General features: G+C 35.2%; 1 protein-coding gene across 2 annotated transcripts in view; it reads right to left on the reverse strand.

Annotated features, from left to right (window-relative positions):
- Positions 1 to 856: 856 nt before the first annotated feature.
- Positions 857 to 26,969, reverse strand: part of GBE1 (1,4-alpha-glucan branching enzyme 1) — a 170,015-nt gene continuing 143,902 nt past the window's right edge. Inside the window, exons 15-17 of one of the 2 annotated variants that reach the window (XM_040566518.1) lie at positions 12,977 to 13,094; positions 11,248 to 11,310; positions 857 to 2,823 (exon numbers count right to left, since the gene is read on the reverse strand). In XM_040566518.1, the coding sequence (XP_040422452.1) occupies positions 2,767 to 2,823; positions 11,248 to 11,310; positions 12,977 to 13,094 (238 nt within the window). In that variant the 3' untranslated portion in view covers positions 857 to 2,766. The remainder of the gene's footprint in view (positions 2,824 to 11,247; positions 11,311 to 12,976; positions 13,095 to 26,969) is intronic. The other variant, XM_040566525.1, reaches the window with a different exon arrangement.

The following is a 26,969-nucleotide window of genomic DNA, read 5'->3' on the forward strand; positions in this document are numbered from 1 at the left end:
GCAGGCCAACTGTGTCCTGGGCTGCATCAACAGAGACATAGCCAGCAGGTCGAGGGTGGTATTGTGCCCCACTGCCCTTATGAGGCCCCACTGGGAGTGTTGCATCCAGCAGCAGGCCCAGAGGAGGGCCACAAAGATGATCAGAGGGCCAGAGCACTTCTCCCAACTGATAAGATAGCTCTCTAGCATGAGAAAAGGCTCCGGGGAGACCTCATTGAAGCCTTTAAATACTTAAAGAGAGCTTATTAAAAATATGGAGAGTGACTTTTTACATGGGCAGATAACTAGACGATGAGAGATTTAGATTAGATGTTAGGAGGAAATTCTTCACTCAGAGGCACTGGAACAGGTTGCCCAGAGCTGTGGATGCCCCATCCCTGGAGGTGTTCAAGACCAGGCTGCATGAGTCCCTGTGCAATCTGATCTAGTAGGAGGCAGCCCCGCCCATGGCAGGGTGGATAGAACTAGGTGATCTTTAAGGTCCCTTCTGACCCAAGCCATTCTATTATTCCATGATTAGAGATGCACCCTCAAGGAAAAATATGCCAACATCTTAATACAGGCAGAACACCACCATTAGAATGTAGACATGGACTCCAAAAAAAACCCTAATTATTATGCTTCCTATATTTACATGCTCATCTTGCAAATCTTGTAGTTTGCGTTTATTAGTCTATCATTACATGAGTGATGTATTCATGACAGATGATCCGCCAGTCTCTCTAGAATGTTTGTGACAAAGACAACTTACTTATTTCAAGTTGGGCAGATCTACTGGGTCATATCTAATATACTGTCCGGTATTAAGGCTACTACACAATCTTTTACAGTAGAAGCAATCAAAATCACAAATGTCTTGGTTTTATAGTCCTCAGTTTATTTGCATGTAATTTTACATAGTTTATACTTCACATCACGCATTTATTCCTTCTCTTGACAAAAGGTGTGACAAGGGTTCTTGCCTTGCATTACTTTTTGAAACCTGGAACTTGTGCCAACAAAAAAAAAAAAAAAAGAGACCTATAAAACATTAGATCAATATAACGTAAATATAGCATATATATTAAAAGTTGCTTGTTGTTTCACTACAAGGAAAACAATTTGGAAAAAAAAAGATTATCAGTTCCAGTTACTAAAATACTTCCGTGTATTTTCTTGTGAAGTCTCAGTGTATGGGAATGCTTTTATTAGCCCACTACCAAGCAACGATTAAACTGGTACAGTGGAAAATGAAGCACAATAGTAGACAGTATTATAGTTCTTTTCTGCAATACAGAATTCTCTGTCACAAATATAACAAATGGGATGTTCATAAAGTTCTTTCAGTGTGAACCTTATGAAAAGACTGTTTCCCATCATGTTGTAATATTCCATCATCTCCCTTATTTTGCCTAAGAAGTAAGCCACATCAAAGTACAAGTAAGCATTCCAAGAACTATGAAGAGATTTTCAATGATGTGTAAATTACTGAAAAGTTATTCCAATGTAGAAAACTGGGTAAAAAAATAAACACCACCACTTGGAAATGGTCATGGACATCTTCCTCTTTGGCTACTTGAAAAGTTATAAAAAAAGACATTCATTTCATAACCAATTCTAGCGTACCTTTAAAAAAGTGGAGAAAAAATAAAGTATGTCTCATTAATTTGGTATGAATTTTCCAGAGTACTCTGCAATACATTTTCAAATATAAAGAATCTTACTCTCTACAAAAACAAGTTCTAGCTTATTAAAGAACTCACTTGAATAATCTTAGCAGCACTCCAACAATTAACTACCTTGATTTTACTGAAAAAACTTGATCACTATATATAGACTGCTTCTTCTCAAACCATAAGCAACGTTTCAGAAGTTATAAAAGTGCAAGAACCACCTCACGTTCCAAACTGAAAGCATGTGCTAGAAATAATGAAATCAGTATTACGAGGTCCTGACATCACTGAAATTAAAGCAATAGGAATAATTATATTTTAAGAACATTTTCCAGTGGAGTATCATTCCAGTAAAAACATAACACACTTCTTACTGGAGATTTTAGCAGTCCAAGTAAAATAATTATCATTTTTCAGCTGTAGCAAGTGAGGTGCACAGACTAAGTGATTTGAGCAAGTAAGCAGCGCAATGGTCTCAGCAGGTCAGCAGTCAATTGTCTTCCCCATTTAGATGTTTAGCATTTTTGTGCTGTTTTAATAAAATAAAAAATGGCAGAGTACAATACTCTAAGGACCTTCTCATCCATTTGGATAAACACTTTAAATTCCATGTTGGACCTCACTGAAGAGGAGCCTCAAACTAGGTCCCACAAACCGTTAAGGCTGCCTTTCAGCCAAAAACTGCTGTTCTATTTAAGCAAGCTACTGTGAAGCATTGAACATTTGAATGAACATTTGAATTCACTATCAGAAAAATATTTTTGCAAGACATTATAAATATTGGAGCAGGATTGCTCTTAAGATGTTATTCCTGATAAAACTCTGTAAACAGTAATTTAATTGGCAATACCTGCTGCTTTGCAATATTTTAAAGACTAATTTTTTAATATCAGAACTATGTTTTTCTTTCTTTCGTAAAGGTTTCCAAAACAGGTTCTAGTGAGCCCAGAGCTCTGCAATTACGTGTGAATATTAATCTTGCATTTTAAACAGATAATATTACTATATTCAGTTTCAGAAAGATTCCTCAGAGCTAGTTTTGTTATACTTCATACTAGTACAGCGTATCAGCACTTCCTCTATCACTTGCTTCTTCGGTGATAATTAGAGATCTTCATTTTGCATTATCCATATTCTGAAGCACAATAGCCACTCTGCTTGGAATGTACACCTAGTAAAAAGATGACAAGAACAAGAAGAGCTGAGAAAACCACAAACCTCACAGGATTCAATTTCTACAAAAGCGTATGTGAAAACACACATGAAATACTTTACCCATTCATAATTTCTCATTTTTGCAGTGCAGTAGGTCATACTATCACATTTTAAATGTGCTTAACTGCTTAGTCCCCAGCACTTGAGTCATACAAGACAATCTAAAAGTTTAAAAGACATTTTAATTGCAATCTCTCTCCTCTTTTCTCTTTTTTTTATTAAATCTTACTTTGATAGATTTAAAGAGGCTACCAGTAGAGGGCCTCATATGACTTCCAATATCCAATTTAAAAAACTTGAGAACATCTAAATCAATAGACCGTATAATGATAAATGAGGAAGTTTTACAACAGCATTTGAACACCCTTCTGCTGTGAAGTAAAGTTGCCCCAAGGTCCATCATATCATTTCATACAGGTAAATACCAGCAATATGACAAAACAATGTATTCTCAGTCTTAGCATCTGTGGAGTTTCAGTGTCTGAGCAATAAAACTTGTTCTAAAAACTAGATACAGATTCAAATTAATCATTACACTATTGCATTTTGCTTTACCGTCTTTTACCTTATTACCATGAAAAAGATACGCATATAATCAAAAGACTTCTCATAGATCACAAAAAAGCTCATGGCAATATATTTTACATGACATTTCTTCCAAGCAAAGTAGAGTCACAATCTGAAAATGAGACTGATATGTACTACCTACCAATTACCTTGATATATGGTACTCCATCAATTGTCAAACACATGAATGTGTTTGCTGAACAAGTCAATAAAAATGCAATTATAAAAGATAACACAACACTGAAGATTATCAGCTTCATTCTGACAACACCCTCCTTTAGACTACCCTCTATCCCTGTGGAACATCTAAGACTGTGCATTTTCAACTATTTTATCAGCAAACTAGTGCCTGATGGCATGAAAGGTTTTCACAGTTTTCAAAACAGAATAAAGCAATAAAGCAAAGAGCTTTAGGAAAAGGAGGAAAAGGAAAAGAACAGCTGATCTTCATTGAACCAGACAGAACCATGTCCAATGCTTCTTGAAAGGCAGCAAACATAATGATTTCCCCTAAGGTTTCAGTGATAAATAGCTCCTACAAATATGTGCAGCGAACGAAATACTTAACAAAGTCAACTAGTTCAGAACATATAGATAAAGGAGAGATTTTTCAAATTCTGTATTGAGAAATTCAGTGCTCTGGGTTTATATGATGACATGAAAATGGAAAGAAAAATTATTCTTATTTGCTCCTAAGAAAGAGCGTGTAAAAAGCTACTTCACTTAAGGCAACAAATATTAACATCAATACAGGATACAGCAATTCTCAATCATATTCTGGTCAATAATATATCAGATCTTAGGAGGAATAAATAATCTCCATTCCTTTAAAGTCAACTTATACCAGCTGAGAATCTGAGAACAGCATGGAATCATCCCACCAGTTCACTGTTGGTCAGAATTTTAGAACTGGTTTTAGGCACGATTTCAGAGTTTGTGTAAAATATGCTTAGATTGATAAGAGGTATGTTTACGGTTTGTCACAAATTGATTTAACTGCCAGCTTATTAGTCATGTGTTTTTCCTCATCTGGGCAATTAAACATGGATTCTAGTGTTTATTGATTTGGTAGGTTTTTGCAAAATCATAAAAAAGCCAACTGTGGCATTCTTTCCTAATCTCATCAATTTATTTCACTCACCATTTTAAGCATCTCCAAAGCTTAAATAAAACTGCAAGAAACAACAAAACAATAAGGGCATGAACAAAGAACTCTCTCCATCATAGGTTAAATATTCATTCCACTAGTGTACAAATTTTTAAAAGGAAAAAATACTACACAAGCATTAGATAATTCCTGTTACAAATGAAACAAGATAGTAATGCCTTTTGTTTTTTTTTTTAAACAGTATTTCCAGAAATACCACTGTGTATGTACTCTGGCTTTACTGTTTGTTTAAACAGGTAGAATACATAACATTTGGGTGAGAGACAGGGGAGAAAAAATGTGACCAAAGAGATTGCAAATATTGCTAATATTTCCTGAGATAAAGTGACATCTGGAAGACTATCTGCCCAGGAACCAACGTTTTCAGCCTTCTCAGCCCAGATTTCTCACCACTACTCCTTCTGACACTTCAAATCCCAGAGCTTCCTCAGCCTTTCCCATTCTTTCATCACCTCAACTACCACTCTTGTGAAAACACACCCCACTTACTTCAATTTATTTTCTCCAACCTTTTCTTGATTTCCTCCTAGCCACAGATACTCTTCTTCCACCCAGCCTAAGGGCCATCATACTTGTTGCAATTACTGAACTCCTTCAGCAGCCTGGCAGTAGTGATGTACTGAGTAGACTATGACCTATCCGTGTATGGAAGAAAAAATAAAAAACAACTTTTTTTGTCATCTTTAAATACTGAAAAAATGGCAACTTCGTGTTTTGTTGTTGTTGTTTGTTTGTTTGTTTTTTTTTTTTTCATTTCTGAGCACTATGCATTTTCTTAATATTTGGTTTAAGTCTTCAAATTATTTAAGTCCAAGTTATATTAAAGAATTTTAAAGATAATTTCAACACACTGAAATGCATTAATGAAGATATCTGCTTTAACTTATTATGCTATGGACCTGTGACAAACTCCATTCCATTTAACTTTGTATTCAGCATAACCCCAGTCCTTTTTTTCAGGGCTCCTACTCAGCATGCTGATTTTCTAATCTTCACTGATACATTGCATTCCTCTGCAGAATTTTTCTTCATAAATTTGTATGAAGTTTCTGTTGGCTAAATTTATCAAGATACATCTGGATTAGACCTGTAACATTCACAACTCACACTAATTCAGTGTCATCTACACATTTGCTGTCTCATCAGTATGGTTGCTGCTGAAGACTCCAAAGAGTATCAGACCCAGCAGCAATTCCTAGGGCACTCTTCTTGATACCACTCAACAACTGGACATTCACCCTCTGAGTACTAAATTTGCAGCAGTCCAACCAGCTCTCAACCTGCAAAACAAGCTTCCTATCCAGCTTGTACTTCCTAGATAAGAACGCTGTAGGAGACAAAGCTGAAAGTCTTACTGTGTTGATTGTATTAACCTCATGCACACAGCTCGAGTCATTTCATCACAGAAAGCAGGCAGGTTAATCAGGCATATTTGCCTTTGCTAAATCTGGATCGGCTTTCTGATTGACCCATCTCATATGCCTCACCTGTTTAGATATGGATTCCAAGAGGATGCGGTCCACGATGTCTCAAGGGACCAACCAGAAAAGCATACTGGCCTACAGAGTCTTTAGGTTTCCTTTTTGCTTTTACTACAGCCTTTCTTCAGCTGTCAGAAATTTTCCCTGACAACTATGATTTTTCACAGATGATAGCAGCCTTGCAACCACACCACTGAAATCTTTCCAGATTCTTGGGTACATTCTATTTATCTAGCCTCTTTAAGGTATCCCTAACCTATTGCTCTGCTGCTGCTTCTTTCTTTTCAAAAGTGTACTGGCACACAAAAGGGTCTGAGAGCAGGCTTTGCCTTCAGACTCTGAGGCTTAAAAAAAAAGCATTAAATACTTCTGCTCTCTCCAGAGTACCTATCATGTTTGACTCCTCCCTTTGTTAAGGGACTTGTATTTTTTCTTAAGCTTTTCTGCTATTTGTACACTTTTCGTACATTTGCAGAACTCCCATCTTGCCATTCTTTATATCTCTAGCTAGTTTTTAGCTTCAGCCAGGCTTTGACCTCTCTGATTAGGCTGTTAGTAGTTTACAACTTGCTTTTATATTCCTTCATTACTAACCCATATTACCTTATTTGCCAGATGCTCTATTTTGTAATTAAGTTTGTCAAGTAGCTCCTTATTTTTTATTGCTGTGTTCAGCATGTATGTTCTTGTCATTTGTAATTTTACATAGAACAGTTATCGAGGTGTTGACTTTCAATTAACAATTATGAAAATAAAAGTCACTTAAGAACTGATAACTGACTTGTCTTTAAGGTATGTTTTAGAAAAAACAGTCAGACAATTTAATGTAGAAATATTACATTACACTGGTTTATATCCTTAACTTTGATTTAGCTGCCTATACTACAAGAATACAAAAAATAGATGAAAAGAGTAAAACTACTGATTATTTCCCATTTTAGTTCAGTAAAAATAGCTTAGCAGCAACATCAACATTTTCTCTCTTACCATGTTTACTCTATTATTCTTCATTACATTGGTCAAAACAATCAAAAACTTGATCTCCTTTTCCCAGTCTTTCTTAGCCAAAGTGCATCTCTACAAGACCTGGACACTATCACAGGACTTCTGGAAACCTTTAAATTGTTAGCCTCCTTGTGCTCCAATTGCCCACTTCAAAATACCTATCTCAGGTCACGTAAAAGTATATAAAAGTACCCTAATTAAAACTGTCACAGGAAACCCAGGTATTTATCAGTAAAAGACTATTATATAAATGTCATTTTTGATATTTTTTATACCCGTGAAGAGGGTCTCAGAAGTTTTTTCTAGTCTTCCTTTTCCTTTCATATTCTCAGTGAATTCGCCCTTTGCTTTCTAATCCAGTTGCTTGCTTATGACCTCCAGTCCTCTGTCATGTCACACAAACTCTGCTATTTTAGGAAGCCATGAAGACATAAGGCCTTTGCTAATGGACAGAGTAGAATATGGGGAAGGAAGAACATCAGATTCTTTTGGGACAGAGTTAGGGTGACTCAGCTGTGAAAAAAAAGTTTTTAACAAAGTTAATTTTCAAATGTTTAGTTATCAAACTATTGCGAATCTTTTTCTCCATGAAGTATTCAGCAGGAATGAAGTGCAACAGTTGTGGCTGACTTCACAGGCAGCATTGCTAACAGATATGACTGAGGATAAATATTTGTAAGTAAAATATATACAAAGTGTTTTTTATTATCCCCCCTGACCTTTTCATACTTCTTGTCCATTTTAAACTGTAAGGCAATCCAAACTGTAAGACAAATTCCATATAGATCAGGGTTTCTGGCATTAATATAGTTTACATACTCCAATACATGCATGAAAACATTTATTGCTATCAACCTGCTTTCCACCTACACACATTGTGTTATGTCAAATCATATTCCATTCATGTGGGCTATCGCACAAATAGGGAAAAAAAAATGGTATTGCTACTATTTGCCAGGAATGTATACAATGCTCTTCAGCCATACAAATACTTATTTCTTATACTTTCTTTCCCCCCCCCCCCCCCCCCCGTAAACATCCAGACAATTTCAAGAAACAAGAGATTAGAAAAGCTATAAAGAATACAGGAATACAAAATACAGGAAGGATCTGTAGACAACAGAACTTATAAGCATGAAGCTCACCTTACATATTTTGAGAGGACCATAATACGTAGCAATCTCGAAATATACATATATATACATACACACACATCCACAAGCAACAAGTTCTACAAAGGACAATTTCTACTTTCAGATCCATCAGACTACAGACTACATTCAGTACCAGGTGCAAGCACAACTGAAATTGGCTGGAAGTGCAATGAACTACCCTTCATCCTACTTTGAGGGTTGGAAAACATCAAGTCCTAAAAATCATTTCAAGGTCATTTTGCAACAGATGGGAGAATTACTGGAACTCAGAGCTAGATCAGGCACTGCAGAAAAAATATTTGATAGTGCATATTGCAGCTGGTGGATGCAGAAGGCAATGTCACAAGAGCCTGTGCCAACATTTTCCCAAACTTTTAATTAAAATGAGGGCTTTGGACAATCTCATGTCTCTGTATCACTACTAATTGTCAGACACTGACACTACTCTGAAAATATAATTAACCATCAATGAATAAGATGCGTGATAGCTTTTCCTTTCTGACTATAATTTGTTATACAAAACCACAGACATTTCAGATTTCATTTTGCTAGATGTTGCATATGAAAAAGAAGGTATGCTTAAAATAATGTGAAGTTCTGTCTTCCAATTTGTTTTTCAGTTTATAGCTGTAAAGCATGAATATGCAGAAAATCATTTCTCAGACTGTCTTGCTTCATTTATGCAAAAGATCTCCATATATTGCACAGGCTCTATCTCAAAATTTCTATTATCTTTTGTACTATTTCTTAAGAAAGAGTGCTTTAAAAAACAACAAAAATGACAAAGACAAATGTGAATGGAAGAAAGATTGAATGAAATTCGACAACATCAACTTTGGAATCATTACACTTGTTGCTGTTGTTTGTTTTAAGAAGTCAAATGATCAATGAATATGAGCAACTGAACCTATAAGTCTTAATCATCAAGAGGTAAAAATAACAAAAGATCTTGCCACTATGAATCTTATCTGATATAACAGATTATTATCTGTTATAACAGTTAGCTTTCTAACTACAAACACTCTTTCATATATTCTGCATATCTGTAAATGGCAGGAGAGAAAACAGTTAAGGACTACATCACTCCCTAAAAGTTCAATACATAAATCCTTATCATGAAAGAATTCAAATGACTATTTTCAAAGCTAAGGTCACTAAAAGCTTTTAGATCATCTCAATATGTGAATATTTTAATTTGTCAATAGACTCATGGAGGCAGGAAGTTGCACTTTGACTTTAGATATTATACATTATGGCCAAGGTTAAAAAGCCCAACCCAGCAATAAGGATACTCTTAAAATAAGCCACACAATTTCTATTTCATTAGGGGGGAGGGAGGGTGGCAGTGTGGGGTGGTGTATTTCAGCATCTATTTTTTAGATGACTGGAGCTAACTGGAAAGAACTATGGAGAAAGATGGCAAAAAGGAAATGTATAAAAGCTGAAATACATTAAACAATAAACTGCATACTATTTCACCAATGCCATAACACACTCTACAATATTACATTTAGCCTGCTTGTTACTCAGTTCTGGTGGTACAAAGTATAAAACCCACTGCTTCCTTATAAGCCCTTACTTCTATGTGTTAAAAAATACTTAAGTTACTTGGACTACATTGATATCAAACAACATTTTACAGCAAAATTCAATCAAGTCAGTTGCCTGATAAAACATTTGGAACAATGAATGTCATTAGAACAGATCCCATTTCCCCCCTCCTGGTCTAAGTTTCACGTCCAACAATCAAGAAAGCTATCAACAAATGACTTTGTACATAAAGGGTCACTAGGATCTGACAGGAATTGAAATGCTTCTACAGCATTTAATTTACTACCTGCAAAGAAATATGAAGACTTATGCAAAACAAAGTTTATACAAGCATTGAAAAAACACAATACTTTCATAAAACATAGCTCAAAAAAGACTACTGAGGAATATCATGGTGGAAATAAAAACAGAAATAAAACTGTGGTAAAAAGTCCATTTGTACAATGGCAAAGAGGTTAACGGCTTGTTATTAGAAGGTTTGATGACATGGAAAGTTATGTAGATTGCATATATTTGTTAACAATACAGAACAGAGCAAGCAGAGAAATGGAAAAATTAGATTATAATCACTATTTAAATCAGTCATATTACAACAGATTTTTTGGTGCATTTTTCTATTGAGTTTTCAAGGTGTGTCTAATGATTTTGAAATCTGGCCTTCTTACAGCATTACTAAACAGAACCTGAATTATCATCTGTTCATCAGCAAAATATTTCAGTGTAATACCTAGCAGTGCTTACAAAGCTTCATCCAGTTTTCTTCGCTCCAGGTATCTCATATTTCCCTTCTTATTTTGCACCGTCACTTCGTGTTTTTCTTTTATTAGGTGATGTTTCTAGAATGAACCATGTCACATCTAATCTCCTATTTTTGTAATGTGTTTGTGCACTATTTAAGCTTGACTTGAGCAGCAGAATTATTGCATGTGATTTCATTTTGCCATAGTACTCTGGGCATGTTCTGCTGACAGTGCTTACTAACACACCTTAAGGGAGGTGCATCTGTCACCATAAAAAAAATTAAAAAAAATAATCTTTCAAGTTCTACGGTGGATAAAGAACTGAAATTTTTGAAACTAGATACTTAAGTTTCATGCATTATGCAAGTACAATAAGATAATTATTAAACAACCGGTAAAAAATTTGTGTGAGTTCACTGAGGTGGCTGCCATACATCTTCTGAAAAGAAACTCAAGAAAAGACATCTATTTGGATTTTATAACCTTCAGGTAAGACTAAAGCAGTTCTCAAGGATGACTGATTATCTAAGAACTAGGATTTAAAATGGTATTTACAATAAAACAAAAAATGTTTTATTGTAAAATAGCAATTGGAGATATTTATTGTAACTTTTGTTCTTCATTTCTTGGAGTTTTATCTTGCTAAATTTCGTCTGGTTTTCCAGAGCATTTCCCCAGCTACATTTCCTTTGTGTCCTTTTACTACCATTTTACCTTTATGTGGTGCTTGTGGCATCTTCTGGGCTGTTGACTGAAGCTGGTCTGTGAATTGTACTGCTGAAGGACATAAAAGACAGTTATCATGACCCATTCTGATGGGTTTCTATCTGACCCAGAAGTGCCATTGCCATGCCACAATTTATGCTGCAAAAATGCATTTGCTGCTTTGCTTGTCACATGCCTTATCTTCTACATGCTCCTAGCAAATCGCATCTTCACATTGTTGCATTTTTTCTGTCTTGAATGACTTGCACTCGTCATCTAAAAGTCCAAATGTGAAATATACATTCTAAATTAGTTAATAGCCTCGCAGAAGTTGAGTTAGTGGCAGATAATTAAGACGCTCTCTAATCACTAAGCAAGGTATTTGAATTGGACACAGGAAGCAAGAATTCTGGGAGCATTAATTTGCTGTATAACCTTCAGGAATGAACTCTCAGAGTCTGCTTCTTACTGTGCAAATGAGAATAGATACTTACCTACACTATAAGGGCATTGTCACATACAGACATTAAAAAAAATGTTCCCAAGATCCTTCAGGCCAAGCATGATAAAAGCACAAGAATTCTTTTCATGAAATAAAACCACTTTAAAACATGCAAACAAAAGAAATGCCAGTACTCCGAATATAATGAAATAGGGTGAAAGCAAGTGTGAGATAGATTAAAAGCTACAATAATTCTCAGGAATTTAGATCTTGCGAGACACATTAAGATGTGACACCAGAAACTGATTTCTCCATTCTGTCACGGAAGAGTGGCACACACAATCCAGTGCAGAGATCCTCTGTATCTGTAGTCTATTACAATACAAATGTAATGTATGTACAAGTATTTTTGTGTACAGCTATACCTATGTATAGAAATACACACACCCCTTCACACGTATATGTTTTAAATATGAAAATCTAGTCAGCAACTTAACTGTTCTCAGAATTTTTTCAGTGAACTCTGCCTTAATTCATGGCCTTTTCTTACTCATCTTAATCTCTGAGCTTGTGAACATACATACACATGTATGTGTACATGTATACACATATCTAATGAATGGGAAAATAACAAATTCATAAATTGTTAACTGTAGTAAGTGATTATGATTTCAAGAGTAATGACAAAGGAGTTATTTTGGTTTTGATTAGTCACCACCTCAGCTAACAGAAATCATACGCAAGTATGTAAGATAGTTTAGGACTGGAAATTCTTGATGGGAATAGAGAAGGTCTGTTCTATGTTGGAAATTTTTTCTGTAAACTAAGGAGAGGAAGAAGCCAGTTGCCAATGCATGATTTGCTCTTATTCATGTTTGCGGAGTTAAGCACATGATATTAAGAAAGCGATGCAAAAATTAGTTTCTATGGAGCTTTATTCACAAATAAAGCATGAAGATGGTATTTCTCAGACATGAAAATAAAGTAAATGATTATGTTCAAAATGACAATTCAAAAGCATGTTGGAAGGTTTTCATGCATATTGTTTGGCAAGGAATGTTGTGTCTGTACTGCAAGAGGGCATGCACATTTAAATGTAATGTCAAAAAAAGGAAAGTCAGTTAACATTATAGGTCATAATAAAATCATAGCATCACCTCTCCTATATTCATCTAAAGGGTGATTTCAGAAAAAAACACAAACAAAAAACAACACACAAATATTCCTACAATATGCTCCATACTTCTCCGAAGAACTTTAAAAATTGTTCAGATATAAACAGAATGTCTTACTTACCATAAGTGAATTATGTCGATAATTGTGAGGATATTCTTCAGAGAAGTACTCTGTATTGTGGTCCAGCCTTTGATGTCCTCCATATTCTGAAGCATCAGAATCCAGAAGGATTTTATACTTAAGGAAAACTGTTAAGGAACTATGCCAAATTATTGTTAAATGGGAAATAAAGCAGAAAAACTGAAAGAACTGTTGAAACATATTTCAGCCTATATCAATATATATGATTTCTTTTTTGTTTTGTTTTGTGTTTTTAAATCAACCTAAGAGAAGAGTGGGAAAATATACAGAACCTATAGAAACTGTGTGACAGTTTGTCTTGAAATTTTCATCTTAGCACAGTGATTCCTAGTAAAGAAAGCACCTTCTCATCTCTTCTAAAATCTTCAATGAGAGATAAATTTACAGTATTACAGTGGTAATATGCACAGCAATTTGTGTAATGATCTAGACTAAAAATGCAACACTAAAAAAATGAGTGGCTGATTTGACATAACACAATTGTGAACAACCATAAAAATTACAATCAGTGTTTAACAGTCAAAGAATCTGATCAAGTGTCAATGAGAAAAGTATATACTCTTACAGAAAAGACACCTTGCAACTCCAATGAAAGTTTTTCAGAAGAAAGTTTGAGTTATTATAACATAGAGGAACAAAAGGAAGGTTATTCTTAATAAAAGACCTTGTAAAACAAACGTTCTGACTGCAGTTGCTAAAATGGCATGTTATTTAACATTTTAACAATGAATTAGACTACCTGCACACGTACTTAAAAGGATTCAAACAGATTTAACAAAAAAATAAGAGAAAATAATTTTAAAAGAAGAAAATCAGAAATAAGGTGTAAAGTAAAGAGCTAATACTCAAAAGTATACTTCTTATTTGGGACAACAACAAATTAAATGTTTTATGATTTTCTGGAATTTTGACAGGCCACATTCAAAGTTGTTGGAACACCTCAGCTGTAGATGTTCATTACACAAGCTATTTAGAACCCTTTAATTTAAGTACCTTTGAATTTCTTGCTTGGGTATCATTAAAACATCTTTTACCCTTCTGAAGTTATAACAGAAAGACTCAATCTATACCACCACCACCCACCAACCAACCAAACAAAACAAACAGAGAAGGAAATAAGCATTCTATTATCCACAATCTGTTTCCTTAATTTAAAGCTATGGAAGAATCTTGTTTTGCTAGGGCTTGTATTTAATAGAATTAGGAAAGAGTAAAGCAGCCCTCCTGATTTAAATCTCCAGCAACAAGAAACCGTTCATTTGAAGCATGACATAACACAAAAGATGCCTAAACTAAAAGTGCAAATTTACCCTGTGATTAGAGACTAGAAGATTGCACAGGTTTTGGTGAGAGAAGGTAAGAAAAAAGAAATACAGATACAGAAGAAGGAAGAAAACCAAAGCTCTCAATTAGCTTCTTAACATTAGCCATTCAGTAGTGTCTTCTCCAGAAGTATTTGCTGCAAAGGAGACCAATGTCCATGACTGCCATGTTAGTATTTGATTTCTAGAGGGCAGGTACCAAAGAGAGAAACAGAAGATCACTGCATTCTCTAACAACATTTTCATGTGAGTGTTTGTTAAAAAAAATCTTTTGTTAGAAAAATTATACTTATTAATCAGCTTTAATACTCAATGTGTGCACTACTCCCCTCACCCCGTTTTATTTTATAAACATGCCCAACACACCATTCATCTGTTACCATGGACAACATACCAAACCAAACTCCAAACTACAGCTCCTAGTTTTCTCTTTGGTACCCTTTCAAATCCAGCATCAGCAAGGGCTGCTACTATTCCACTGCATATTGTATGAACATGAATGTCTCCCTCAAGCATTTCATCCTTTGCTACTGTGATCTACACTATACATTAAATTTAATAATTTATCAATGTTGCTGAAAGCCCTGACATCTCTAATGATTCCTTTAAAACTATTTACAGCAAATGCAATTGTTATAGCTATGCTAATTTTGAAACAAATTATCCCATTTCCTTAATCCAGGCTATAAAAGTATGTCTAGCAATGCTCTCTAGCAATCACTGCCTCTCCACACCTCACAACATAGCTGATTTGGCATAAATAGTGCTAACCAGATCCTGAATAATGGGGTCAAAAGCATCCTAAGATCACCACAAATTAGATATTTCTCAGGGAAAAAGACTTTGTTTGGTAAACAAGCCCATTTGCCTTCCAACTTAAACCTCACAGAAAAGCTACATTTCACATTTCAGAATTTTACAAGCATTTCAGTTTACCATCATGAAAACATTAAACAACACTTATGCATTTTAATTAAGCACATAATAGAAGTATTTTCTTTTGCAGTGGGGCCTCTCTTGTTTCAGCAGCAGAGTGTTGGATACACTAGCCTGTACTCTGACTGAAAAAAGACTGACTTCTGTTCAGTTTGATGCTCTGATTTTAAATTTCTTTACAGCTACAGTAAAGGAGAGCAGCAAAAGCAATGAACTCTTGTACAGATAGAGATGGAAGTGGAAAGTGTGTCATTATCTATCACATTAATTACTGAATTACTATGCTTTTATGGTATTTTAAAACATATATTTTAACACAAATTTCTAATTTAATCTTATGCATGCTTAATGACACATAAAATACTACTAAGTAAATGAAAACCATAAAATAGAATAATTTGTATTTTCTTCCTCAAGCTTTAGTGTTGAAAAAAAGAATCCCAGTATTATTTGTGGGGGTGATAGACCTGCATAATTAGGAGCTTTGCCGAAGAGCAAATGGGAATTTCTACCGACCAATTTTAAAATTATTTAAGGCTTACTGAGTATTTGTAAAGAATCAGTCCTCTGTATGGTCTGGTTTGATTCACATAATTTTATTTGAATGTGTTTGATCCATGACAGATGTTTAAGTGCAGCTGGGTCCTCTGTATTATACATAACTCCTATTATACAGATTATCTAACTTGATGGGTATCCTGTCATGTAGGAAGTCCAGATATGACTGAGCAAAACTGGAAACAGAGGAAGGATAACCAAACGTGTATGAAAAGACTGTCATCCTGTTACACATCCACCTTTTATAATGTTTTCAAAGATAGGACCAGACACCATTATAGTTTAAATTTTATTATACAATTAAATGTTTAAGCACCCGTACCTCTGTTTCTTTGGTGTTTTCCAGCCACGCACATAGAGAATGCATGTGTACATTAACATTTATTTTCTTTTCAACTCATATGTAAATCAGCTCACATGTTCTCACCATACTTCTCAATATATAAGAATACCTAGTAAAGATTTCATTTTTATCCCTTGCTACCATTTCTTGGCTAAAAGCAAAAGGATATGATCCTAGAAATACAGATTGGACAAAGCTAAAGTACAGATCAAAAAGGATCAGAAACTGTGCTGAAACACTTACTTTATATCTGTATATAGAAACTTTTGGAAAGTGAATTTAGGCTAGAAAAAAAGGTATGGACAACAGATATGGGAACACTTTGAAGAAGCTTTTGATCCTTTAAACAGTTTGGGATTAGCTGGCTGCCCTGAGCCAGTTACAGTGGCAACAGCTAACACTGATATGACCCCACACCTACTACAGCTGGAAATAATACCCTTATGACATGATTAAATTTACTCATTCTCATTATATCCATGGGGATTAAAAGTTTTACTCACACGAGTAAAGGCTAAGGCACACCTGGATGCTTTGTTTGGGAGTGTCTAAACAAAGTTTTGGGTGGTTTATTTTGTATGTTTGCTTGCATAAAACAAACAACTTTCCCATAAAGCCTCTTTCAGTATTTTCTAATGGAAATAGCTACTGTGTATATGCTGTCATAGTTGCACACAGAATATAGAAGACCATCTCTTCTCAAGAACACTACATCTCATTAAATAGTTTCAGGTACTTATCGTTCAAAATACACTAGCAAAAGCTGTACAAAAAGCAAGAGATATTTAACTAGGGCATTTGACACAACATGCAGAATATTGTGTTCTGCAAGAATGCAGAAAAAAAATCCCTCTACCCTGACCCAAAATTCATTGTCATAGATTCTTGAAGCAAAAGATCCTCCAACACTCATAAAAAGAGCAGACCTCCACGTGCAATCTTACATTATGCATTACAGAAAAAGTAAGCTTTATAAACATGGAGAAGTGAAGAGAGTTAACAAAATTTCTTAGTGAAGAAGTTAAAAAGGTGCTGTATCTGTTTTGACGCAGCACTCTACTCCAGAAACAGCAATTACAGGATGGCTTTCTTCTTTCAAATAGAAATTTATATCATAGTAGATTAAAAGAAAAAAAAAAGTTTTCCTCAATCATTTACAGTCCAACACTGAAGTGCTGAAAAATTATATTCTTACTGAAGCCAGACAGTGAATTAAAGCAGTTATATTAGCATTATTCAAGAAAGACTTACAAAATAGACCCCTAAACCCAGAAAAAAGAATCCAAAATTATAATGAATTAATAAGTTTCCAAATCAACACATCTGCCTATATGTTCCATATAACTTGTTTCAGCAGATAAAAATTCTGGTGAAAGCAACATGTTTTCAGATTTTACCTCTTGCAAAATCATTAAGAAGCGGTCGTGACAAGAAGAATATATGCAAATAAAACGCTGAGGCTTCCAGTGACTATAATTTTAATATTGAAGGAATGCTAGCAGTATTAGACACTCCAGTACTCTCTCTCTTCTTAGGCAGAAATGAGTTCACACGATTTCCATACACTTTCATGAATATCTATTATCTAATGCCATTGCCTGAAAAGACAGAAAATTTTTGAATTATTAAACTAGGATTTACTGAAGTTTTTAATGAGGATGCATTTAGCAACTTCACCATCATCCTTAAGTGTAGCACATGAAAACCAATGCTGACTCCATCTGATGCTGAGTGTTAAACTGCTTCTTAGTATGGTTAGTTTATTAGCTACATGTACAATGACTGCACAAGATAAAAACTCTCAACTAAAAGCCTTTAATGAGTTGGAAATATTTTGACAAATCTAGCCCTCAGACTCTGGTAAAATATTTTTGCCCACCTGCAATGGAAATCAAATGCTACCTTTCAAGTATCATACCAGCATTTTCTTTTGTCATTTTAGCAACAAGCATAAAAGCAGTCTACACCTGAACCAGATTCAACATTGTAATAAATGGATGCTCAGAGGTCAGACTGAATAAACTGGCAAAACTGTGTTGAATGACTCACAGCAGCATTTAAAAGCTGAATATACAAGTCTTTCCAACTTTGCTCATTAAAATAAAGTCACTCTAAGTCAACAACATAGAAGACTACAAATTACTCAGGGGCAACCCCTATGAAGTGTGGGTTAGAAACCTATCATTAATGCACCACAACTTCCTTGTACTACTTTCATTTAAACACAAAAATTGCTTACCCTGTTTTTTTGATTGTTTTTGTTTTTTGTTTTTAGTACTTCTGCAATTCAAAATTGGAAACTAAATGAGGAAAAATATGAAAATTCACAGGTGTAGGTTTCATATTTCAACTGAAGCCTTCATAAATTTCAACCACTACCAGAAGTTCAAGTGCACCTAAATGCACCATCATCTGAAACTGTTTTTCCTTACTGAGACATTTTTGCATTCCATACATACCTGAACCTCTGGCTGTACTTAAGATATTGTACTAATTTTCTCTGGGTAAATGTGTCTCAGAAAATAGAAGAGAAACCCTCCCTGGTTTCATGAATAAGACATACTATGGCTATTCAGACAGGTTTTTCTCCACTTGCACAGTTTTTTTATTTTTTATCTTTAAATCAGTTTAAACAGAGTATGAAGCTCAGTATACATGCCTACCTTAGTAAGACAATATTAGAAGCATACACAAAATTGTCATGAGGATGACAATGAAAACAAAACTGGACTGTCATGTACAAAAGTACTAGCTGGTTTGAGAAGTCAAAGGCAATAACAATGAATCAGGGCCAAAGGAAAATATTTACCCTACAGAAAGCAAGAACAGATAAGCTCTCCTGGCAACAATTTTCATTGCCAAAATGTTACCACTCGATGTAAAAGAACATAGCCTGCCAAAAAGTGAAGACGAGAAACAAAATAAGAAGGAAACCCAGGTGCATTAACAGCTGTATAACTGTAAATCATTATAATAAAGTTGGATTGTTAAAGATACTGAAGACCTGCAATTTCTTGAAGAAATTGATTTTGTAAAAGAAAAGCTATGGACACAAGCATAATTTATGAATTACTAACTTGCACACAAAATGAGAAATATAGTCACAGATCAATATGGCTAAACAAAGAACTTTTCATTCACCTCAAATCCCAGGAAGAAGTATAAAGAAAGCAGAAACCAGATTTTCAGGCTAGGAAGAAATAATACCAAGGTAATAATAAGGAAGTTAAAGGAACAAAATGATATGCTAGTAACATACACTAAGGAAAACAAGAACTCATTTTTAAATGCACCACGTACACAGAAAAGATGAAGAAAAGTGAAGCTTCCAGAGGACTGTAAAGCGCCTACAGTATTTAGGTCTTTTTGTTTTTTGCTTTTAACAGTTCTTGAATTTCAATAGAAAATCAGGTAACTAGCATAATTAATTTCAAGGTAAAGGGTACCTTTGTTCCTCCTCTCCACACACTCCTAATTTTGGAGAAGACTAAGGTGTCAACCTGCAATTGAGAAAGAGCATATTAGAGAGCTTTTAGATAAATTTTCAAATTAAATTAAGCACCTCGGCCTGGTGAACTTCAACTCCAGATATTTAGAGGGTATTTGAAACCATTTAGAAGTTATCTTATCGCACAGTACTGAAGTGGAGGGAAAAAGTACTGTACCTTTTTGCTTCAACCAAATATGGATGCTTTTTGCCGCAACCAAATGTAAATATGGATATATGGATGTATTTAAATCCACATCAGTTGGCAATCATGATGAAAAAATGCTGATTTACTTCACTGTCTGCTTATCCTTGTTTACTTGCAATGTATCTGATCCATACTGTACTAATAGGAAAATGAATAGCATATGTTATATCCTGTTTTCATCCCACTGTTGTTTAGGATGTAGGGTCTTCTGACAAGTCATCTGTGCCACAACAGAGATGGTGACACTCACGAGTACCTACCTTCTTGTCTTGAAAGGAAAACGGATTCCTTTGTTTTACTGCAGGGAACAGCATTCTCCATTATCAATGCAGGCCATTCTGATAACCCTTAATTTGTTGCTCATGTCAGTACTTTCACAAACACTTTTCCATTCTTATATTTTGTACATGTTAAAGATACTTCTGTTACAAATCTATTAGTATTTTGCAGATGGCAAAATATACAGCTGCTTCAAGCAGGCTATCGTAAAGTCAAGAAATGGTCCCAGGTTAAAGAGGGGAAGTTCAGCTGGGATAAATGCAAATGCTATACAGGTAGGAATAAGAATTATTTAACTGTGGGGAATAGTGCAAGATGAGAAGAAGTAAACGGTTAGGAGGTACAGAAAAATAACATATGAATTACAAATAGAACATGCCCTGGCACAAACACCACACAGGACTTGAGTTATTCAAGACCATGAATTTGATAAACTGTCAGAACCTTGACTTGTTTTTGGCATTGAGCTTCAAGGAAAGCTAATTCGAGAGAATGGTTGAATAACTTCAACAAGAGAAATTCAAAAAAGTGACATCAGTGTCATCAAAACATAAAGGATCTCTCTCTTCTATTAAAAACAGGACCAATAATAAACAGTGCTTAAATTGCGGTAAGACATTTCAGTTAAAAAAATAAGAAAAACATTACAATAGCAGAGACAGTAACATACTGGAATAGGTCCTACTACAAAAGTGGCGAAGTTATTTTGAAATTATGGTGGTTAACTTAAATGGAAAACAAATCATAGCTCCTTTCCTCTTCTGCTTCCTTTCAACCATTTTCCTTATGAATAGAGGAAAAAAGATCTTACCGCAGACAGACCTTGGAATCACCACTACCCCACAAAAATGTCTAGACAGTATTAAAAAAAACAAAAGCAGAAACTTATGAATGGCTTCCCTGTTAACATTCAAAATTTTATCTACAATCAGAACTAGAGACAGCTGACCTAGATGTTGATTATTTGTCTATCTCCAAACTGAAGCAAATTAGGCAGAAAAAAATTGTTAGCTCAAGCTGCCTGTTTCTCATGAAAAGGCTTCTGAAAGAGCATAATTTATGAAGTAGAATTCCAGTATCAGCATAGAAATGTTTTCTTTTTTCCTTCACATAATGAAACTGTATTTTGGAAATAGCATATGCTACCCTGATAGTAACACAGATTCATGGCAATGGAAACCCATGCCTTTTTCTACACAGATCAAAATTTTTCAAGGTGCATTAGTAGGCTATATTTCTTATTCACACATATTAACCTTAATGTATGAACTACCTTGATAGAATTTGGCATTTGGCTGATTCTAAATTAAGTCCTTTGTCTTCATTTGCTGTATACACCCTGAATTCTAATAGGCAGGGACAGTTACATAACTGTACTTCAAAGCAGCCTGCAAAGTAGCATCTTCGCCTTCAGCAATCACACTCCAGTGACTCATTCAAGTGACCTTATTTGCTCATTAGAAGCCCTCCGTGCAGGTTGCAAATGTCAGAGAGCCAGTGTTAACTTTTTAAAAAAAGTATATTTTTGCAGCATTTTAATGACAATATTTGTGATATTTCAGGCCTCAATTAGGTATTCACATATTGACAACTCTGACTTTGAATATATTACCTGTAAATTCATGCCAATAATAAGTGACTCTTTGATATTCATTCATTGTAACTTCGCAGTGCTTTGGATACATTACGCCATATAAAAATGGTGATATTTGTAACGAGGTAACCATTTCTTCCCACTACGAAATCTCCCTACTTGCATTTTAGCAGTATATGACAACATAAAATGTCAAGACAGAGATAGGCTAGTAAAAACTCGATACTGCTCACAACATATACAGACTTTTATACTCACATACACAGTTAAGGTCTCCGTACCTGAACGTCTCACATTAGGATACATGATCTTAGGAGAACAAGATGTAGACTGAAGCAACCCACTTTCAAGGGAAATAAATCAACGGAGAAGACAATTGTATAAAAGAGAAGAAAAACTGACTCCAAGTTGGCTGAGACTCTTCATAAAGCTGCCTGTTCAGAAAGACCTTCCAAATTAAGCAGGACCAGAAGTACTGTAAAGTCTACTATTACTCCTCTTAAAAAAGTACAACAACGTTTGCTATGCCAACAGCCTACAAATAAGGAACAGATGAAAGAAGGATGACGTCTTCAATAAGATAAGAATAGAGGAATGCCTACAAAAACATAGGCCGGAGAGGCAGGAAGCTCTGTATGGTTTAATGTACCTGATAAGAAATCTGAGAAGCTATACATGGCAACAATGTTATGATAAGTACTATTAGAATATATGAAGAAATATGTCAGAAATATGTCAAAGCCATTCACTGTTCGTGTTTGTAGGGAGAAAATTCGCAGGGCCAAAGCCCAGCCAGAGTTGAAGCTGGCCATGTCTGTGGGAGACAATAAAAAAGGTTTTTTTAGATATGTGAACAGAAAAAGGAGAACCAAAGAAAACATAGGTCTGCTACTAGATGGGGAGGGACTCCTCACAGACAATGATGTAGGCAAAGCAGAGACGTTTAATGCCTTCTTTGCCTCTGTCTTCAACACTGATGATGGGCTTCGGGACCCAGGGTACCCTGAGCTGGAGGACCATGACGGTGGGAATGACAAACTCCCAACCGACCCTGAACGTGTGTGGGATTTGCTGCTCCACCTGGATCCATACAAGTCCATGGGTCCGAACGGAATTCATCCCAGGGTGCTTAAAGAGCTGGCTGACGTCATCGCGGAACCTCTCTCAATTATTTTTCAACGATCTTGGGAATCTGGAGAGGTCCCAGTAGACTGGAAGCTGGCAAATGTTGTGCCAATTTTCAAGAAGGGTAAGAAAGAAGACCCTAGCAATTACAGGCCTGTCAGTCTCACGTCAGCGCCTGGTAAAATTATGGAGAGGATGATCCTTGAAGTTATTGAAGCGCACCTGGGGGACAACGCAGTCACTGGTCCCAGCCAACATGGGTTCATGAGGGGTAGGTCCTGCCTAACAAATTTGATTTCCTTTTATGATAAGATCACCCATCTAGTGCTCCAAAGGGAGCATAAGGAATTGCTTTCAGAAGTGGAGAAGAGTTGTCCTGAAGATGTAAGGTCACGTGACAACATTTCTTATTTATAGAATATATATTTTCTTAAAATCTCAGGTTGAATGTTACAAAGCTACACACAAAATCCACAGCTCTAATTGCGGGACGAGAATTAGAAGGAAAGCAATTCAATGTTAAAAACACCCCAACATATTTAAAGAAAAATGATAATAAACACTGGATGTTGGCAGGAAAGAAGAAAGGATGCCAAAAGCAAGTAGAATAGGAGGGTAACAGTAGTCAATAATTTTAGGATATGTTTCATTTAAAAACTAATCCTCTGGACAGTTCTGCATTGTTTCTATACTATGAATGTTTGACTACTATAAAAGACTGAGTTGCAAGAAGAAAATTTCACAATTTTTTTTTGCCTATAACTGATGAAAAATACCGTTCAAGTCAGCTATTCTTGGTTAATTGTTTAAAAATCTTAATCAAAAAGGACTTTCAGCATGTCCAAAGGACATGACAACAATTTTTAGCTCTTCTGGTTAGGTGAAATATAAAGTGGACTTCCTATGGACTCGCGTTGTTGATAACTACCCTTAATTTCTAGTTCTAAAAATAAAGTCAAATCATTCATGAAGCACCAGAAAGAAGCCTCAACCTCATTCATGTTCTGCCACTCTCCTTCATGCCATCCTTTTCTTCTTTTGCTCACTTTTACCAGAATTAAAAAATTACAGAAATAGTTCAAGTCAGCCACTGTTAACCGCTAACACTTTATGTGGTTACACTACAGAAAATAAGTAATGTGCACCACAGAAAATAAGTAGATCCAAACCTGAACCGCACTGTCTCCCACATATTAACTTTTGCCTTTTGATCTAACAGAGGTGTTATGAAAAGAATACAGATGTTTTAGGCTTGCTGTTACAAACAGAATTACAAATATCATATATTGACTTCTCACCTCTGAGAAGGGAAGCAATTTTTAGTTATCTGCAATACCTCAAATTTACTGTCAATTAAGACTATGCATACAGTTAGTTACCACTGCTAAGCTAAGTAGATGATATTTAAAGAACTTCTGTAACATGATTCTGCTTTAGAGCTCAGTTTCAGAGAAGTATTTCAGTGGCTATCTGCATCTACTCAGTTCTGATGCCAAAGTATTAGGCATGTCAGGTTTAACTGAGATATTACTAAGATTTCAGCAGTTCTGTAATATAGTGATGTAATACTATCCAGTCACGGCAGTTCCACAACTCCAAGGCTTTCCTTGGACTAAGAACAATCTTTTTATACAGAGAAATGGGATAACAGAATACTTTCATCTTCGTTTATCAATGAAAAAAATATGAAGAATGCAATTGTCAGATGCAAAATTGCTGTTTTTCACCCAGACAGAACAGAAACAAAAAGTTCAGTTATGTTCAAGGTGTTTATGGACAACTTATTACCCACAGACTTTGCTAGCAACAGGCACTAAACAGAAGTGAGATTGTATAATATAGGACAGTGTACCCTGCTACCTATTTGACACACATAATCAGAAGCACTTCTTTTAGAAAAATGTCCTGATGTTTCATTCCATGCAAAGGCCTTGGATGAGAACATTTAGAAATAGACCATAAGCAAGCTTCCCAGATAAAAATGAGGTCTTAATTGATATGTGATATTTATTATAAAGGACAAAAAGAAAAACAAAGGAAAAAGGGTACTTATGATCCAAATCAAAAGATTTTGACCTACATTAAATTTGTTTCTTCCTTTTTACTCATTTGTTATTTTCTCCTTTTATGGTCAACAGTCTAAGGTGAAACATCTTGATTTTTATTTCAATGATCAACAGAAACCAGAGTAACTTCCCAAATTTTGTTTCAGAAGAGTCTGATGAAGATACATTCAAATCTGCTGTTGGGATAAAACTACAGTTGTGGGGCAACTAAATCACCTGTTCAAACAAACACTTTGAGTTCTAGCATCACAATGTCTTTATAAAGAGATTTTTTTTTTTCCTTATCCAACTGAGAGCATGCTTTTTGTTCTCTTGGCATGGGAAACGTTGTTGTGCTCCACCTGAGAGAAAGCCATGCAAAAGAAATCAGATTTGAAACCTGAAAATCTTTTCAGGCTGGCTTTGTGAACCAGAACTTGTATGTAGGCAGATATATAGCTAGAGATAGAACATATGTTATTTGGAATGATCTTTAAAATCCCAGATACTGGAATGAAGAGAAGGTTCCTGTCTCCAGTCGGCAATAGCTTATTCCCAGAGTTCACTCCCCTCATTCATACATTGAACTGCCATAGAATAAAATGACTAGCAGAAAGATTGTTGAGGTGATTGATAGGAAGACTGTATATTTGAGATTCCCAAGCAGAAACACTGAATTACGAGAAGCTCACTGCTTCTTCTTGAAGTACAATACAGAAAAGGGGACAACACTTCCTTAACTAAATGAACAAATGTCTCAGAGGTAACGGTGTGTGTTTGACAGAAACATAGTGGCAGCGATAGCACTGAAAACCCTCAGTGCTCTACCAGAGGAAGTAGCTAACACAACACACTGAGGACACAGAATCACAAAATCCACTATTTGATTGGGGTGGGAGGAGTTACTGAGACAAAACAGCTCTAATAAAACTACACTGTCTGTAATTGGCAGTTCCATTAGCAGTAGAAAAAATTAGCTCAGTGAATGAAAACGTTAGTATGTATCTTTATGCTTTAACAAAAACTTTTTACGTTTAAACTGTCTATAATAAATGATGGAAATAAAATTATACTACACACACTTAAAAGACAAGAGTGTACTGAGACTAACACATTAAAATGAATACAAGCTTTAAACTGCGAATATGAGACATCATCTGTATGCCTTTTATAACAACATACTTGTTTTGAACACACTTGAGCTGCTGTTAAGTTCTAACATGATTTTCAGTGAATCAGAATAAGGATCTAAAAAAATTTGGTCATCTACCACTAAGTGAATAACAAACATTTTCCAGCAAGTTCCAACTTAAATCAAAAAAAAAAAAAATCAATTAGCATTGACTGTGCTGCTGGCCATGATACAGTACAGAAAGCTGTTTCAATGCTCAGAGTGAACTAGCCACAGACCAACCCAGCTGGGCCTTCAAAACCAGTGAAGAGCACATCTTGCAATTTGCTTCACAACAGCTACTATAGAGCATTCTCAGCTGAAACAGGAGCAACACATTCAGGATTCTATAAAAAACAGTAAATGCCTAAGGAAAAAGAAGATTCTGGTGCTGTAAAATAGATACATGAAATGTTTCTGAAATGACTGAAAAATTTAGAGCACTGGTTAAAAAAAAAAAAAGACTGCTTATATAAAGTATTAATTTACTCAGACTAGTCATAAAAATATTTTCTTAAACATAAAATAAACCAAATAGCTTCAGAAGTACCTGAGCACAGCTTAGTTCCATCTTAGCTATAGGGGCTAAGGAGTAGAATTTTTGTAAAACTGTGCAGCACATCTACTTACATGCACAAAAATACTGCCTGGGTATTTAATTCACTTAGTACAAAACAGAAAATGAAGCTATGGAAACAGACTTATGTAATAGTTAAGTACAAGCCTGATCAAGACATTTTACAGAAGACAGAAAAATTATACCAAGTCCTTGAAAGCAAGATTTTTTTTTGAAATATTTCTCAAGAATTTCTGAGAACTGAACCTCAAAAGCATGTTTGACAAAGAAAGGCAGAAAGCAAACAACAACATGTTTTGAATTACAGCTTCCTCACGAGGGGAGCGG

Source organism: Cygnus olor, chromosome 1 (genome assembly GCF_009769625.2).
Source record: "Cygnus olor isolate bCygOlo1 chromosome 1, bCygOlo1.pri.v2, whole genome shotgun sequence".
NCBI lineage: Eukaryota > Metazoa > Chordata > Aves > Anseriformes > Anatidae > Cygnus > Cygnus olor.